Source organism: Sceloporus undulatus, chromosome 1 (genome assembly GCF_019175285.1).
Source record: "Sceloporus undulatus isolate JIND9_A2432 ecotype Alabama chromosome 1, SceUnd_v1.1, whole genome shotgun sequence".
NCBI lineage: Eukaryota > Metazoa > Chordata > Lepidosauria > Squamata > Phrynosomatidae > Sceloporus > Sceloporus undulatus.
In genome coordinates this window covers 139,815,902-139,834,888 of record NC_056522.1, presented here as the reverse complement: position 1 = coordinate 139,834,888, position 18,987 = coordinate 139,815,902, and the positions used below count along the sequence as shown (strand labels likewise).

The following is an 18,987-nucleotide window of genomic DNA, read 5'->3' as shown; positions in this document are numbered from 1 at the left end:
TTTACTTGGAAGTAAGTCCTACTGTGTCCTGTGGGCTTTTCTCTTTCACAGTATGATTAGAATTGCTGCTTTAATTGTTCCATTGTAGGAATGAATGTTTTTCCTTATACTGAGGCTGACTTGCCACTGTGTATGGATCCTAAGAGAGGTAAAATTTATTGAGCTCTCTTGTGGATGATGTTACTGGCCATGGATTTAAACAAGGTCCCATACAAAGGAAGGAAGAAGAATAAAGAAAAAATAGAAAATCATCCCATACTCCCACCATAAACTGGTAGGGATGCCAGGAGTGGCTTCCAAGTTTGGGCTGTTATCCAGTTTGGAGACAGATAAACAACTTACCTCAAAGGTGAGCTTTATATGTCCCAGAACTGTTTTACAGCTTACTAAAAATCTGTTTTCGGAGGAACTTCCTGACAGTAGGGACTGTTTGACAGTGGAACACACTTCTTCCTTGGAGTGTAGTGGAGTCTCCTTCCTTAGAGGTCTTTAAACAGAGGCTGGATGGCCATCTGTCAGGTATGCTTTGATTGATTCTGTGTTACTGGTCATGGACGTACACAAGCGCATATAGTCAGGCAAACAGAGTTCTCACTTTTTACAGGGATTAGCATGAACACCCACCTACTATAGGCATACACCTGATAATTTAGACATTTTCTGATATATAGATATAGATATGGGAATTTGAAGTAAGAGAAAGGAACCCAGTGGATAGACACAAGATTTGATTTAAAAGGCTTGCCTTGCAAGATTTCACCCCATCAATATTGTTTCATGTGTCCATGCAATCACAGCAACTTTTCACATCAGTGATTCACATTCACTTGCATTCTCACAGAACAGCTGCGAGCTTTCATGGGTGAAATGAAAGTCTGTAGGAAGCAGGAGAGCATCCACATCTGATCCACAATTGAAATTGAGATATTGACAATAATCCCATGAAATTATCCAGTTTGACTTAGACAGATTCTATGCAGGCATCTTAAATTTTATTTTTAAAATGTAAACATCCTTTGGTTGGAGAAGAATGGAGGCTGTTACAGGTTCACCTGATGGATTATGTCAAGGTTGTAGCAGTAAGGTGTCTGTGGAGGGATAGGCATATTAAAAAAACATACCAACTAGAGCACATGTTACTGATAAAAATCCATACTTTATTTACTTTAAAAATAATTATATACTTCCATTCATCCAGAACTTGTCCTAGGGCAGCCCACAAGATAGTCTCTCACATAAGGAAAAAGGGATTTGGAGGAAGGAAAAATTGCTTTGATGTACACAGTGAGGGGGCTGAGGAACACTTCTAACAAATAGTTGGTCTCTTACTACAAACTGCTACATTCATACAGGAGACATATGGCAACTTTTCAGATACAGTACACTAGCTTGATGTCCATGTTTTCTACTGCATTCTCATTTCTGGGACTTCAGATTGTGCAAACCTTCTGGGAAGACTATGAGATTTTCTCTTCTTGCTACACTTTCCTTCTCCAGTATCTTCAGCTGTCTTCAGGAGCTCCCCAATAGCTGATGGCTTGTACTGTTGTTTGCAACTGTGGTTTGTTAACAAAGCAGGTTTTTGTTATGGCTGTAGGCTGAGATCAGCTTACACCACAGACTTGTACTTATGGTTCTGCAGGGAGTGAGCTATATGGCCAGATTAATTTTCCCTGAAGGAAGTCCTATGAATAGGAATTTCAGGCTGGAATGCAAAGCAGAAGAGGCAGAAGAGTTGAGTCCTGGATGATGGCCCACATCTTCTGACAAAATCGGGTGTCACCTGCAGAAATGCTTTAAGAAAGCTCCCAGACAGGGAGGGAAAGAGGAGTTGTGTCCATGATGGCGCTGGGTCTCTGCCTGAACCAGTTGTTATTATTAATCAAAGCAGATTAGGTAAAACCTGAAAAAAGAAAGAGAAAATCCCCATCTGGCCCCAAATGATAACCAAGATAATCTGAAGGGCAGAAGAATGGACTGAGCAAGCTGAGAAAACCTAGGAGGGGGGAGGAGAAATCCACATACTGTACCCCATATGTTTCTATGCCTCAGTACTCCAGTTCAAAGAAAAGACAGAAAGAATATTCAAAAATAGTTGGGAAATTGTTGGAAAATTGACTTCTCAAGTGTCAGAAAACCCTGCAACGGAGAATCCTTTGCAGTTCATGACTTATTTTAAATTAAAAAAAATGCACATGGTATGCAGAAAAGTAGTTTTCTTCGTAAAAAAACAATTTTGTATCTGCATAGACCTTTTTTGCTCTGGAGAAAATGCTCTTTTCTGTGCAGAACACTTGACAATAAGTGCTGAACTGGGAATAATCTTTGAAATCAGTGCAATTTTCAAGGACTTTCTAACAACAGGGATAAAAATTGTAAAATTATTTGCCCTTGCCTGCAAAATTAAAATTTATGAAAATGTACATCCTTGGCTCCAAGGGAATCTATCTCAATTAATTTATTACGACATACAGCCAGCATAAAATAATAAAATGGTTACAAAAATTACCTTACATCCAGTTAGAAACAAGAGGATCTATCCTTTCACCCTCGAGTCTCAGTCCAAAAAAGGTGAGTCTAGCAACTAGCAGCCAGTTGTCACTGTTCGTAATTGAAGTCAAATTTCATTCATAGAGTAATCATTCAATTATAACTGAGCCCCTGATCAACCTTCAATGGATTCCTCCATCTGTGTCAACTGCCTCTTCTACTTATCCCTCAGGCCATTCCATTCTAAGCACGGCATGATTGACAATGAAACATAATTGGTCCACAGTGCTCTACTATACAAGTGCTGGATATCTAGGACCCTTTCCACTACATGGATATCTAGGACCCTTTCCACTACACAATTATAGCACTTTGGTTTCACTTTAACTGCCATGGTTCCACCCTGTGGAACCATGGGATTGGCAGTTTTGGAAGGTTTTGGAAGGATCACCAAATTACAATTTTCATGATTCCATAGGATGCAGCCATATCTGTTAAAGTGGAATAATAACACTATAATTCTTTAATGTGAAAGGGCTCTGTACATGGCATCACATAAAGTGGCAAAGTTTACAGAACATGCCTCTATGAGGACATGAAAACAATGTCATGTTACAAACATTGTGCACAGGAAACAATTGTTCTTAAGCATTTAATCTTTTCTTAAAATAGTCCTTAAAGCAAGAAAAATGTTGAATGTTTGCTTCAATCAAATTTTCAATCAAAGGTTTCAATAAAACTTTTACCATTCACTCATGCATTCCAGCTCAGTGCCTAAAATGAAGAACTCTATTAATTCAAAATTATATATCTACAACAGGTTCATTTTAGAAGTTAATTTCTTTTCAGTATTGAAAAGTATTTTTTTTCCAGCTTAACGTGCCTAAGAATAATCAAGAAACCGAAATGTATGTAACACTGAAAATCATACGGTTAATTTGGCTAGTAACAATATTTTATTTTCATTCTCCTTATTTAGAACTTCTGCCTTGCATACAGACACTAGCATTTGCATTTGTCTTTGTAGACAGACACTATATCCATTGTCAAGTCTTGCCTATTTACAAATTTGTCAAACTGAAGACACCTGCCATTTGAAATAAAATCCATGTTCACAGTGTACAAACGTTGATGTTTTTCTGTGTTTCTCTATTTGGCTTGTCTGAGGATATTATGTGACAAAGATATCTTAGGGAGATATTTTTGTTCTGTCCCCCACCCTCCATTTCAGTTAAGTAAATACATTCAGTAATATTGTATAAGAATTACCAGCTCCTTCTTGGAACAAATAGGAGATTTGTCCAGAAAACAGATGCCATCAACAATGTCAGACTTGGCTGCGTATTACATAAAAACATAAGAAAAGCCTTACTGGATAAGAACAAAGTCTTCTAGTCTAAATTTGTGTTCCTGCAATGACCAATCTGTCTATAGGAAGCCCATAAGCAGGATAGAAGCACAAGGATATATGCTTACATTCTCCAGTAGCCAGCATTCAAAAGCAATATAACAGGTATTTAGATGACTAATATGTGACCATTATGACTCACAGTCATCGATCACTGTACAGTAATTTGTCTGCTCCTCTCTTTTGGAAGATTGGCGGCATCATTACCTGCTGTGGAAGTGACTTCCTAACTATACAGTGTGTGAAAATCTTCTTTTTGTCTGTTCTGAATCTTTTTGCCTTCATTTAGTGATCTGGGTTCTATTATTATGAGAGAAGGGGGAAAACATTTCTCTGTTCAGCTTGTGCATATTTTTATAGAGCTCTATCATACCTGTTTTCACTTTTTATCTAAGCTAAAAAGCTCCTCATGAGAGAGCTGTCCCCACTCCTTGATCATGGTGATTATATTTTTCCTCACCTTTTCCAGATCAATAATATCCTTTTTGAGCTGAGGAAAGGAATAAAAAAGAAAACATACTTTTGTACAAATCTGTAGTGTATCTGCATTCTAATATTTCAAATGCAGATACACTACAGATTTGTATAAAAGTATGTTTTCTTTTTTATTCCTTTCCTGACAATCCTCAACATGGAATTTTCAGACTTTCAAAGTGTCTGCATGCTGGGTTGAATCACAAGATTGAGGAGGTTAGTTTTTTTGCCATCATGTGGCATTTGTTAATTCCTTACACTAAATCTCATTTACCATTTTAATGGAATTTTTTTTACTCTTCTCAAAGTTTCAAGAGTAACTTTATTTTTAAACCACTGTAAAATATTTTTTGTCCTTAGAACACATAACCATCTCATTGCAAACCTCCAAATTCAGAGCAAATTGAAAAGTACTGTTTCGTTATAGAGGCTTGAAGAAACTCTTCGTTGTTAAACATATCCATGTATATTTTCAATTTTCCTTTCCTCCCCCTTTAGCTAGTTGTTGTTGCTGTTGCTGCTGCTGTGTACCTTCAGGTCATTCAAGATAAAGTGACCTTATTCAGAGTGGGTTTGCCTTTGCCTTCCTTTAAGGCTGCATCTGTACTGCAGAAAAATGTACTTTGACACTGCTTTAACTGCCATGACTCAGTGCTATGAAATTCTGGGATTTGAAGTTTTGCAAGATATTTAGCCTTTTCTATCAGAGAGTTCTGGTGCCACAAAAAACTACAAATCACAGGATTCCATACTACTGAGCCATGGCAGTTAAAGCAGGGGATAATAGATGGTTCCCTGCCCTCTGGCTTACAATCTAAAAAGACACGTCACAAAGGAGAAGGGAATGGAGGGGGTGGAGGGGATCAGGTCCAGCATTCTTCTCTCCCTCTGAGGCCTGGACCAAGGCAGATGGACTGGAGGGAAGGCTCTTTTTCTTAATCAAGTCTGGGCCCAATGGCGTTGGGCCTTTCCTTTCACTCCCTCCCAGGCCAGATGCAGCCTAAGGCTCAGAGCATATGAATGACTGAGTGGGAATTCAAATTCTGGTCTCCCAGAGTCCTAGTCCAATATACTCAAACCACTACACCATGCTGCCTATCTCTTAAACATTTACCAATCCATAAGAAGAAAAATTTGTATTTAGGGACTGCAATATTTGCTCAGGAGTCTTTAATATGGGATTTTAAGTAAAAAAGCACAATGGAAACCAGGTGATCCCTATCCATATAATTACTAATGCTGTCAGAGAAATCTAAAATATCGAAAGGACAATATTTGCAGAAATTTGCAGATTTGGGGGGGGGGAGGAAAATCCATTTTGATTCTGCAGCAAAAGATTTCCTTCTATGAGCTTAATAAGTTAAATAATACTTTCTACTGATTTACCCAGAAGAAACATTAAGCTAATTTCCTGGATGCCTGTAATTCTTTTCTTTTTTTCTTTTTAATTTAATAATCCAGGCTATATTGACCACTTCTAAGTCTTCTGGTGCAGAGGCTAGTCTTCCAGACAGGAGACACATTTTTGTTAGATCAGCAATTTGTCATTTGAGATTGTAAATGAATCTCATTTGAATGAATTTCTTTTGGATGTGGTGGCGGTGTTGCTGTCGTTTTCTTCAGTTTGTGAGTAAGGCCTGGAAACTGATATTTTGCCACTGCCACCTGGCTTAATTTTGCAGACTCCCTTCCAAAAATGACACTTCAGGCACAGATATCTGGCCTATATGTGCTACAATGAAGTCAGAGGCAAATAATTCTCTTCAGCCTTCCAAAAGAGTTCTGTGATGCAGCAACGCTATAGAAGTAATGCAGTTTGACACCACTTTAACGGACATGGCTCCACCCTAAAGAATTCTGGGATTAATAGTTGTGAGGCAGCAGCATGCTTTGGAAGAGAAGGCTAAAGACCTTATAAAACTACAAATCCCAGGATACCATAGGATGGAGCTACAACACTTAATGTGGTGCTGTGCATTATTTCTACAGCGTAGACATCAGATGTGTTTCAAATGGGTGTATTTTTTAAAAACATGGTTCTTGTTAATGTCTTTTTGTGTTAATGTTAGCCTCCTCCGCAAAAGCCTTTGAATATATGTCCCTTTTTTATTTGTTTAGCATGGATTTTTGTTCATTTTTGCCCTCCTCATTCGGGCAAGCTTTCTGAAGGGAACCTTTTATAAGAGTTTCTTGGACACTAGTCCAAAACACGCTGCAGAAATAATCCAGTTTGAGACTGCTTTAACTACCCTGACTCAATGCTAGGGGATTCTGGGAATTGTAGTTTTATGAGACACTTAGCCTTCACTATCAAAGAGTTCTGGTGCCACAATAAACTACAATTCTCTGGATTCCCTAGCATTGTTGCAGGGTAGTTAAAGTGGTCTCAAACTGGATTATTTCTGTAGTGTGTTTTGGAGCACTGTTCATTAACTATGGCAGTGATCTCTCAGTCAGATACTACAGATATGCTTTCAGAACAGATCTAGTTTATATTTTAAGTGCAAACAGGAACTATTCTGAAGATTTTGGCAACTGAAGGTATTTTATCAGCTGTCCCAACACATTAAGAAAATCTGAATCTGATCTCCCTGGGGAAAACCCATTTTGTACTGGAAAAGGTCTGAATGCCTCCAGAATTGCCCATTTTGACTCAGTATTCAGACATCATCTAAAGTGCATGAATTTACATCTCAACCATTTTGTTTCCAAAGGTTGGCACTTAATTAGTTTCATCAATGATAGTTGGTCCCGTTATCTCATTAAGACTTGTTCTTTTGTTGTATTCCTAGAGTATTAGAAATGTAACTGTAATGTAGAATAGGGTAACTGTTGTAATATATGCCAACAATGTGCTGACATTATTATCCTGGAATGAGAGGAAAATTGCCTATTTTATAGAGAAGATCTGCATGTAGAATATTATATTCTTGCCAACTTCTGCTCACTGATATCTCCTGGGACGTCTGTACAAAGTCTTTATTCTAACTTAAACTTGCTCAAGATTATTCCATCTTATTCCACAGTGTGAAGGGAGATGTATGCCTGCCTGACTCCTAGTTAGCTCCCCATAAAATTGCTCAAACCCTTTGAGGTCCAAGAATGTTCCTTCTTCATTCAGCAGGTTATGAAGCTTGAAATGAGGGACACCTCACATAAAATTCAGGTTGCTGCGGAAAAGGTGACATGAACTAAACCATGAAGAGTGACTTGCCATGGTTGCTGGGAAATATAATGGATTGTGTGTGGTATAATCTAGAGTAAACACATGCTTTTGGATTGTAAAATATACATTTATTTAAGTTTCAGTGTTAATTGAATGAGAAGAAGTTTGGGTATGATTTTTATATTGCTGGAAAATCATAATGCCACAATCAAGTAGATTTAGCATATTTAATTAGAATCCTTCAGTGGGTTTCATTGTTTTCAACTTCCAGTTGGCAAATGGTAAGTTTATATAAGAAGATAGTATGCAAAACCTGTGGAAACCCACTAGGTGACCTTGGGAAAGTCACCCTCTCTCAGCCTCAGAAGATGGCAATGCAAGCCCATTCTGAAGAAACTTGCCTAGAAATGCCAATTACAAGTTTGCCTTAGGATCGACATAGGTCAGAAAAGACATGAAGGCACACAACAACAAATGTGAAATCAGGTGAATAACTATAGATATAGAGAATGAGGATATTTTGTGATGCAAACAAATTAGTGGTGTCTGATGTGTTCCATGCCAGTGGGTCAATGGACTGACTATAGGCTAAAGTCTGAACTTTAAAGGAGCTATCCATCCTGTTTCAAGCTTGCAAGTGCCATGGAATTCAACAGAATGAACAAAGGAAAATCCAAACTAGACAAGCATGAAACATAAGTGCAGAAAAGTAGATAATGTAGTCCACGGTTTGAATGCTAAAAGTAGTCCAAGCGTGCACCCAATTTGACACCACTTTAACTGCCATGGATCAATGCTATGGCATCCTGGGATTTGCAGGTTTGTAAGAGCCAGCATTGTGTAGTAGTCTGAGTGTCGGACTAGGACTCTGGCACACCAGGGTTTGAATCGTGGCCCGGCCATGGAAACCCACTGGGCCACCTTGGGCAAGTTCCACACCCTCAGCCTCAGAGGATGGCAATGGTAAACCTCCTCTGAATAAATTTTGCTAAGAAAGCCCCACATTAGGGTTGCCATAAGTCAGAAATGACTTGAAGGCACACAACAACAACAATAACAACAAATACACTTAGTCTTCTCTGTCAGAGTGCTCTGGTGCCATGATAAACTACAGTTCCCAGAATTCCATAGCACCGAGTCATGACTGTTAAATGGTGTGCCAAAGTGGATTATTTCTGCAGTGTGGAAAGAGCCCAAGAAGGGTCCAAAGCCAAGCAGTGGGTTGCTGAAGAGAATAGTCCAAGGAATAAATCAAAAGCCAGGAAAGCAAAAAGCAGCGAATGTCACATGATGCTGAATGGAGATAGTGGAACTGTTGTCTTTAAACAAATCAACTGCCTCAGCTGTATTGATTTATGATTAGCTGTAAATCTGTACAGCCGATCTAATTATCTCAGTGTTTTGTTTTGTTTTTTGAAGCATGCCAACATATGTCCTCCTCTTCTCTTGCTTCTGCTTTAGTCTGTGATGCTCAGAAAGGTACAGTATCTCTGGCTCCTGCTTTTCGGGTTCTCAAAGGGATGGTCCAGGCTCTACTTCTATGGCAAAGGCCATCCGGTTACTTCTGGTTCTACTTGGAGCCTGTTACTTGGACTCTTCTCTTCTTCATTACAGGAGGCTTCCCTCCAAGATAGGTGCCCAAGAAACCAGGTTTGTACTCTTATGGAGAAGGATAGAGTCATCTAAATAACTTAAATATCTACCTGGTTAGCTAGGCCAGCACATGGGATGAAGCAAATCCTCAGCCAAAGAAAAAAGAAACTCCAGTTGAGTTTTCATACCCCAAATTGAGTTTTCAAAAATGAATGGTGCTGTTTTCTTTCTCCCAAGTTCAAAACTAGGATGTGTGGCGGAGATATTTTTCAGCTTTTAGTAAAGCTTTTAATGTAGCCATTGCACTTAAATTTAGAATAAAATTTTAAAAGGTTTTCTACCCTTCTAACAAAAGCATTTGAATTAGATTTTTATCTTATTGACACCGAATTACAGACATCAACTTTGCACATTCAACTTGCCACTCTGCATTAGGTTGGGAGTGGTAGGAGTGGCTAGGTGGAGATGATTTTGCACCCATCTCCTGAGAAGGAAGAAGATAAAGAGTCAAGGAGGAGCAAGGGGCTGAGAGTGGTATCTGGGTGATAAGAGTCCAGGACTTTGGATAATTCATTTGAACTTCAAACTGAATGCCAGAAGAGATTTACCACTCCTACTAATATAGAAAACACCATATGCTAAGTCAAGGAGGAGCAAGGGGGCTGCCCTTCTGTAGCCAAGTCTCGGGATACAGCCCATTGGGCAAGAAGGGTTTAGCAGGAAGGAAGGATTCAAGCAAGAAAGCAAGCTGAGATGCAGAGATCTTTCTGGATTCTTCGCTCAAACAGGTATTCTCTCTGTCAATCTCCTGAGGATTATTGCTAACATTTTATTCTCAAATATTTTCTGATATAAACTTCTGGTTGCCTCATTTGTCTTGCACTTTTAACTAAGAACAGAAAAGAAAATTCATCAAAGGACTCTGTTTGCAGTATGCAGCAACATACACCTGTTAAATCCCACACACACACACACTCCACTCCCTGTTCTTTTGCCATACATTTGCTTGAGGCACAGGAGCTCTGACAGAAGAAAGAAACTGGCATGACAAATGTTGCTTAGCACAGAGTGCATCCATGTCATTCAGTTGCACATGATCAGCAGTAATCTTGATTTGTTTCCATGTGTTACTTTTCTTAGGAATCTTCAAGATATTCAGTGAGTCAGTTCATTTTGCAAAGAGAAGAATTTGTTACAAGATTCCATGCAGCCAGTGTCTGCGTGACAACACTTTGCTGTAGAAAAAAAATGACATAAAGAGGAAGTTTTGCTGATTCTGACTGACTTGCTCTGAATTAAAAGTGATTAGATGCTGGAGAAGAAAGATACATCCTCCAGCAGAATGTGGTTTCCCCCTCCTTTTTAGCAGGATTGTTACTTCCCTTGCCCTTAAAACTTCTGTTTGCAAAAGAAAGGGGTTCATCAGATAAATTTCTTTTCAGCATAGATATACAGTGATGGGGAAAACTTTACTTGTTTTCTGTTTTACAAGCAGCAAACCCCATCTGCAGAAATGGGAGGAGTTCTCAACCATACTTCTAGTTGAAAAACTGAGCTTGCATGGAGAAATGAATGATTTTTTTTTATAGCCTGGACATGTCATAGGATAGGGACTTCTTAGAAAAAGAAATGTGTGTCATGGGAATTTTGAATTGGGGAGGTTAAACACGTGATTTTAGGTACCCCCAGCATCCCTTTCAGGTTGAGTAATTCAGTCAGGCACAATTCAATATCAGTGTCAACAAATCTGTATTGATTGCACTCAGTGTCTTAGGCTATAACTTTTAATGCTCTTAGGCTGTTTAAGGCTACCACCTTATATTCCTTTACCTGGGGATATTTTTTATAGCAATGAATAGGACTCACTTATGAGTAGACATGCACTTAATTGTCCTACAAGTGTCAGTGAAGTCAGTAAAGTAAGAAGGGGTCCATCTATGCAGGATTGCAGACTATAGTGTCCTGTTTGTTAGAAATCAGAGACATAACCATGTTAGTCTGGAAAATCAGTATACAAAAAGATCTTGGAGCACTTTTGAGATTAACTGAAAGAAAGAAGTTGTAGCATGAGCTTTTGTAAACTTGAGTTTCCTCAAAAGCATAGAGTATAGGTCTGTCCCTGGACCCTCAACACCATGCATCTGTGGAAGTAGACTGAAATCTACAAAAATTTATGCTATTAGCTTCTTTCTTTCAGGCCTCAAACTCTATATTCAGCATGGGACCATGGCAACCAGACACTGTGGTCCTGAGGCTGGCCACTGCTGTGGTCCACAAGAGACTGCTGGCAAGGAGCCCTTTTTTGAGCAACCCTTAGCATTAGGTTTGAGCCGCCTTAGGCCAGATCCAGGGCATGCATCTTCTGAACGCCAAGCCCCTGAATCGGCCCAAAGGCAGTGCTTTTGCCCTGTCTGTTTCAGGCCTTGTTTAGTCTCAAAGGTGTTATAAGATCCTGTTGGGCTTCTCGGAGGCATTTGACAGCATCATCCATGATATTCTCAGCCACGTTTCTGGAATAGGACTTGAATAAATGTTCTGTAGTGGATTTGGTCCTTCTTTGGGGGATGGGTTATGGATTTCTGTTAGATCTCTTGAGCACTGGCCTGTAGTATCCATCAGGGATCTGTCTTGCTATTTTACTTACAAAAACAATTCTTAGAGAAGCTGTTCAAATATTTGCTTTGAGAACTATCAATATGTTGATGGCATCTATATTTATTTCTCCTTCCTTCCAAAATCTGAGGAAGTTGTCCTACTTGTAATCCATGTATGATACTCAGTAATGAACTGGATGAAGGTGAACAAATTAACATTTAATCTATACTAGATACTCCTGATCAGGGAATCAGGATACAGTGTGCTGATGGGATTTATGTTCCTACTGAAGACACAGGTTCACAATTTGGGTGTAATCCTGGATTCATGCCTGAATCTGAGTTCTCAGTTTTCTGCAATATTTGGCTGTGTACTTGGGCATCTGAATTTAGTGCACCAACTACGCTAATCTCTATAGATATCTGATCTGACCATGGTGACCCATGTTGTCGTTACATTCTGTTTAGAGCACTGTAACATTTTCTGTGTGAGGCTGCCATTGAAAAGAGTTTTGGAACTTCAGCTGCTCCAAAACAGTGTGTTCAGATGGTTTGACTGAGGCTAGTTGCAGAGATCATGAATGTCCCTCTTACAACAACTCCAAATGTATTGGTCCATTTGTGGCCACAAATAAAAGTGCTGCATATGATCTATCGATCTCCGTGTTATGACCTATAAATTCCTATATAACCAAGCAATCTGAAATACCATTCTCATATCAGGCTTTATGTTCACCTTGTCAAGGTAAGGATTGTGGAATTACATATGCCGAAAAATGTATATGACACAGCTTAATCAGTATGCATTAGGTAACACCATGGGCTGGCAATTAGACACTTAAAACAATTTTCTGCTTATTTGTATGTCTGTTTTTAAGGTATATGAGTATATAGTGCTGTAATGTCCACCCCCCCCCCCCCTGGTAGTTTTCCCCCCATGCATTTACGGGTTTCTTTGTCAAGCTTTCAGCTAAATTAATTGTCCATGATGCCTTTGGAAGAGACATGGAGAATTTATAGCTTTTATTGTTTCAGTGTACAGCTTTTAATGACTGTTTGTCATCTTATTTCCCCTCCTTCAATGACACAATTGCAAATACTGTACCTTATACCATTCTAAATCTGTCATAGCTTTGAGGTGGGCAGCTATACTTTATACTGGATCTCATTTCAAATGTCATATTCTGTTTTCTGTATTGTACTTAGGCCTTTTAAATTCCTTCTGAGCTATGGAAACATTTCAGTGCAATACAGTTGGGTTGTTCTGAAAAGGCAAAAAACAAAACAATGTCCACCATTTTCACAAATATGTTTTCCAGAGTCCTCTCAAGAGGAGTTTGTATAGCTTGTTTATCAGCTAGAACTACTTTTGATATCAACATCTCTGTTGGTATCGGAACAGCACATGCTTCACTTAAAAGCTTATATGTGTAATAGGAAGAAAAAGATGTGTCCTCTGAAATTGTGTTATACCGCATTTATTATTTGATTACATTTTGATTACATTATTGATTGTATTCTCTAAAAGTTTCAGAACAACACGCAGACCTCTATACATAATTCTAACATCTGTTCTTCTAAGGGAAACCATTAGATACAGTTGCGTGTGTGTGTGTATCTATAACTATATCTCTATCTTTATTTATTACTTTTGTGATTTTGATAACCCATTGGGTGTATTGTTAAATACAAATACAGTGGACCCTTGTTATACGCTGGGGTTTGGTTCCAAGATCCCCGTATATAACAAAATCTGTGTATGCTCAAGTCCCATTAAATATAATGACATAGCAAAATGGTGTCCCTTATAAAAAATGGAAAATCAAGGTTTGATATTTGAAATTTATACATTTTTTGAACATTTTCAAACCCTGGATGCTTGAATCTGTGTATAAAAAATCCGTGTATAAGAAGGGCCAACTGTACAATTAAAATATTTAGAAGTGTGTATGTTTTCAATATATGGCTATTACTGGAGGACAGGAGTTTGCAATAAAATCAAGTTAAATCCCTAACAATATTCTGATAATTTTAATATTGAGGAATGTTACCAAGAAGGTTGTGATATATGCATGCCAGTTTACCTTGTACTAAACTTCATTGAACTCACTGGGAATTTTGAGTAGATTTATATAAGATTGCACTGTAGTATTATCATCTAGCCTGATTTCTTTATTAGTTCCACTGACAAATTATTATATTTTATATGGATCAATTTTCTATTGATCAAACTGTTGTTTATTTTACACTCTTTGTCATTGTTAAACAAACAGTTGTGCATTTTCCCCAGATTTTCAGTTACTCTTCCTTCACAGAAAACACAATCTATTGATCTAAGTTCAGTAGGTGCAGCATGGAAAGCCATGGCAAAATCGTGTTATTGTTGTTTTCCCCATGTGAGCCCATTTTTTAATTTTTACATAATACATCCTAGACTGCGAGTAGTCCTTGACTACTGTGCAGTTTTGAAGGACTTTCTCACAGTGGGGAGAAAAAATGGTAAAATTATTTGTTACTGCCTACAAGAGTGGAATTTATGAAGATTCACATCTCATGACAACAATACCAGTTGTTTGATGGCATTTTAGAATGAGTCACTATTTGTTTTACTGATGATGATCGAAATGAAAACAGCTTGGGAACTTTTCTGGTGCTTTGACATACTCGTACATTGATGTGTTGCAGCATCATTATGGATATGACTGTGAACTGTGGAAAAGGGACATCATGTACATGAGTCTGTGGCCTGACATCAGGGCAGTCATGTTTTCTCTTCAACAAAGGTTGTTAAAGAGTACTATGCCATGATGTAGTGTTCTTCTGCAAAGGCATTTTGGGAAGTTATGATGCCACAAATCTTACAGAGGGACCCATTTTCCCATAACAGTAAGAACAGTTTAGAAATTGAGGCAGAAGGCTGGAAGAAAGGGGGGGGGGGAAGAGGCCAGTGTTTCCCATGATTACAAAAATAAGCCTCCAGCCCTCAAAATATGTAAGGATATTGCCATCCTTCCTTCATACCTTACAGAGGATGTTTGCATACATTTAGTGCCTAAGAAAGGTCTTTCAAAGGTAGGGAGACATGTTTGGTCCTGCAAGCGTTAGTATGTTAAAACAACAACAGCAAAACTGTTTTTACGCTTTTGAGAACTCAACAGAAAAACACTTAAATGCAATCTGTTCTCTTTATGCAGTTTATTTCATCCACAAGTATGTTTGTGTGTGTGTGTGTGCGCGCGCACGCACGCACGTGCACACACACATGCTTACCTACCTGCCTGTATGTCTGTCTGTCTGCAGAGCCATAGCTCTCTAAGCCTAAGAAATCTTTACACACAAACTGTGACATGCAGCTGCTGGTTAACTGATTTTTGCTGTAATGTGATTAATTTTAATTTATTTTTACTGACCTGTGCTTAACATTCTGGGATTCCATTTTCAGTCCCTAGGTGACTGATATTACTTAGCTGGGGGTTTGGTAACTCACATAAGTGCGGTTGGTACAGTCTGAAGATGTAGTAAATAGTCTAGTTGAGGAGCACCCGACAAAGTTGGAGTGCTCATGCTGCGAGACAGACTTTCCTTATGGCCATGCAGTGGAGAGACCTCTGGCGTTACGTTGGGTGTGTCCATGCATCTGAGAAGCTCATCCTGCTGATCACATATGCAGATATAACTTGGGGTATTTAGTACCTCTAAGGCCCTTCCCCTGCTATGCAACAAAAGCTGGTGGGGAAGGCTGCCAGACTCCTCTGTCTGGGCACTGACCAGTTTGCCAAGGGAGGAAGGATTGTCTTACACTGGGGGTGGAAACTTCTCATCTGTCCCTCCTTTGGTATTCATAGGTCAAGAACCCCTAACACCAGGCAATCTCTCTCTCTCTCTCTCTCTCTCTCTCTCTCTCACACACACACACACACACCATCATGTTGTTACATTCCATGGGAAACAGTAAGGCAGAGGTAACAGCTTCTTTCATAAGTACCACCTCTACTGCCTCCTGTAAGTATGATGCCAGTGCGATTAAAGTCTTGTCCATTGTGTTTAACTCTGGCATCAGTGTAACTTTGCTGTTGAAGTCTTTGCTGTTTAAAAACAAAGCCAGGCAATCTTGCTAGTTTCGAGTAAGAAAAAGGAGTCTTGTTTGAATGGAGGAGAAAATTCCCAGCAGAGTGTGGCCCAGAAGAGCAAACTGCATGCCACAGTGGGTGTGAAATAGAACAGCTCTATTAGATTTTTTTTCTGTTTGAATAAGCACAAGGAATGATGCTTTTCACTTTTTATGACCCTTTCCCCCCTCCTGAAGCTCTTTGAGGTATATTCAGCTTTCATGACCCAACAATTCATTCTTTTTATATCCATCACAGTGAGTCAAGGTGGGGATGCCGTTGCATCAGACACATGCCCTGATCCAGGAATTCCTGAAAATGGGAAAAGGACAGGCTTGGATTTCAGGTAAGAGTTTTATATAGATTTATGTTTCATAATGTATATTATATGGGACTATATGAAAAGGAGATCCTTAGAAGTGTCAAGATCTATTATACGTTTATGTGGCTTGCTATAATAATGGTTGAAGAAGGTGGGGAAGGCTTTCAAATTTACAGCACCCAAATTGAGAGGTCCTGTGTAGTGGCAGTCCCTTGCATGCTCCAACTCCCACTGGTTAATGGTGCATGAAATTACTCACACAGAGATTGAAATCTGCTGATCAAGAAATGAACTGATGAAATGAACCTAGGAAGAAAGTTCTCTATTCTTTCAAAACCTTACAGTGTGTATCCAGTTGTCTGGTATGTGCATAAATGAAGTACACCTTGGAAACTTAGCATGGCATGACACTTTGTGTTATCTTCTTCTCTTTGGTGGGCTGTTTTGACATGGCCCTTTTGTTTATAATTGGTTCTTTTTAAGAGTCCCATGGGAGTAGCTGTGGCATGAATTCTCATGCCACAAGTGGTGCAAGTTGGAGCTGTGGAGCAGACTCCAAAAATGACTATATTAACTAACACAATTGGGTGATTGAAGGATTGCAGAGCCAAACCTTGACATTGATTGGTCTTAAAATACTAAATGAAGGGTATAGTGGTAGTAACTAAAATTAGATCATCCCACAAATGTGAGCATTGCAAACAAAGTGGATTATCCCACTTTCAGAATAAAAATAGATTGAACCAATCAACTTCAGAACATGAACGCAAATGGTTGAACTTAGAAGAATAGTCGTGCAGGTTATGCTGATGTTTAACTGTATGTATCCAAAAGGCTAGGGAGTTCACCAGCCAAAGAGGCAAGTCCCATGAGGCTACAGTTGACTCAGGCCACAGAGGTGGGAAGGCAGCTTCTCAAAGAAGCAGAAAATTGAGATGATCAGAACACAAGCCAAGGTCAGGTAATAAATGAGATTCCTACTCTGTCATTAAATCAAAGGTGGGGGAGAATTAATGACAGATGGAAAGCCAGCATGGTTTAATGGTTTGAGTTTTGGACTATGACTCTGCAGCCAGGGTTCAAATCCTGACTCCGCCACTGGGTAACACTGGGCAAGTCACATTCTCTCAGCCTCAGAGGATGGAATGGTAAATCCCCTCTGAAGAAATACGCCATGAAAACCACATGATAGCTTTGCCTTAGGGTCACTATAAGTCGGAAATTATTTGAGGGCACACAACAGCAACAAGACGGGGATATCTGCTTAGCCTTTAAGTGACTCTTTCAGTTAAAAGTGAACAGGGAATTCCAGCGGTGCATTATAGCATGAATAGGACTCTAGATAGAGCCAGCCATCACCAGTCCTGTATAAGCCTTACTCTTACATATGCTGCGGTGATTTTGAAATGTGAAGAAGACTCTTTAGTATTTGCATTCTTGACCAAAAGAGGGGCAGGAGTAGATCCAACTACTTGAGAGATCCAACAGAGGAAGAATAAACCAGCTCCAAATTCTGTATATTTTGTGATTGCATTAGTGACAATGTTTTGGACAAAAATCCATGGCTAAAGTTCTGTTGGTAGTCCCAACTGGAGTAAACTCATTGAATTAATTTTTGAAGAATGAGTCAACACTTAGGTAAATCCAATTTGAATCAGTAGTTCTACTGTAGTTGGAATAAACAATGGGATTTAGGACTCTGTTATTATTCTTTGTGTTTTGAGACTTTGAGGGAATATACACACACACACACACACACACACACACACACACATACAGAGAGAGAGAGAGAGGTGCAGGAATCCATGTGTCAATGCAGACTATGTAAATGTTGCACAGTTTGTGTAAACATGGATTTCTGCACAGGGGAAGTGTAGTTTTCCTGCATGTATTTTCTGTGCAAAAGTCCAATATGTTTGCACACTAATGAGTGAATTTTGCCCAAAAACCTTTGTCCAAAAATATATTTTCTTGTAGGATACTTTTGTTCACATGAATGGAATGGAATCCCAAAATACAACGAATACTTGGAAACTGTTCAGAAACCCTGTATTTTTGCAGAGCAGGGAGGAAACTTCCAAAACTATTTTTTACTTGCAGAAATTAAAGATGCAAAGAGTTACACCAGTGGCCTGATAGTTTTACTGCAACTGTGACTTTCCAGAAGGCACAATTTATTTGATTTGATGTATAAATTGAGGGCAGATTTTAGGGCCATAATTATTGGATTATGATATGACCTGTGGATAAGTCAAGGTTAAAATTTAAGGGCCTTTTACAAAAGATGTAAAGGATGAAACAAAGGAAAACTATGCCAAGGAACTTACAAAATTCCAACAGCATAACTGTTTGTGCTCACACTGAAGTCTTAATGGATGAGGAGGAAGCTATGGTAAATGGTGGTTGTATGATGTGTGAGGACGGCGACCAGGCATGAATGGGGTTACAAAAATGTGTAAGAATATAATGGCAAGGATTAAGGTACAGCATTAACGCTTATAGAAAAAAGAACCATTCCCTTCTCTGAGAAGAGTCACAAAAGGTGAGAGCTTAGTCCATCCTGGGGAAAATTAAAAGAAGCACAGACTCCCTCTGCTTTTTCAACACTTTGATGGAAAATGCCAAAGAGCTTCCACCACTGCTGTTTCCCTGCTCAGACATTTAAAAAGGCAGAAAGTGTCACAACAGAGAAAATACAGAGGGGTCTGCTTCTTTTAGGTTCTCCTGAGATGGACTAAGCTCTTGCCTTTCATCACTGTACTCATACTGCATCCACACTGCAGAATTAAAGCAATTTGGTACCACTTCAACTGCAGTGACTCAATACTATT

At 39.0% G+C, this 18,987-nt stretch overlaps 1 protein-coding gene across 2 annotated transcripts in view; it reads left to right on the top strand.

The window, feature by feature from the left end:
- CSMD1 (CUB and Sushi multiple domains 1) overlaps nucleotides 1–18,987 on the top strand; it is a 1,231,469-nt gene that overhangs the window by 813,685 nt on the left and 398,797 nt on the right. For both annotated transcript variants that reach the window (XM_042480556.1, XM_042480547.1), the window contains exon 8: nucleotides 16,093–16,180. In XM_042480556.1, coding sequence (XP_042336490.1) covers nucleotides 16,093–16,180 — 88 coding nt within the window. The remainder of the gene's footprint in view (nucleotides 1–16,092; nucleotides 16,181–18,987) is intronic.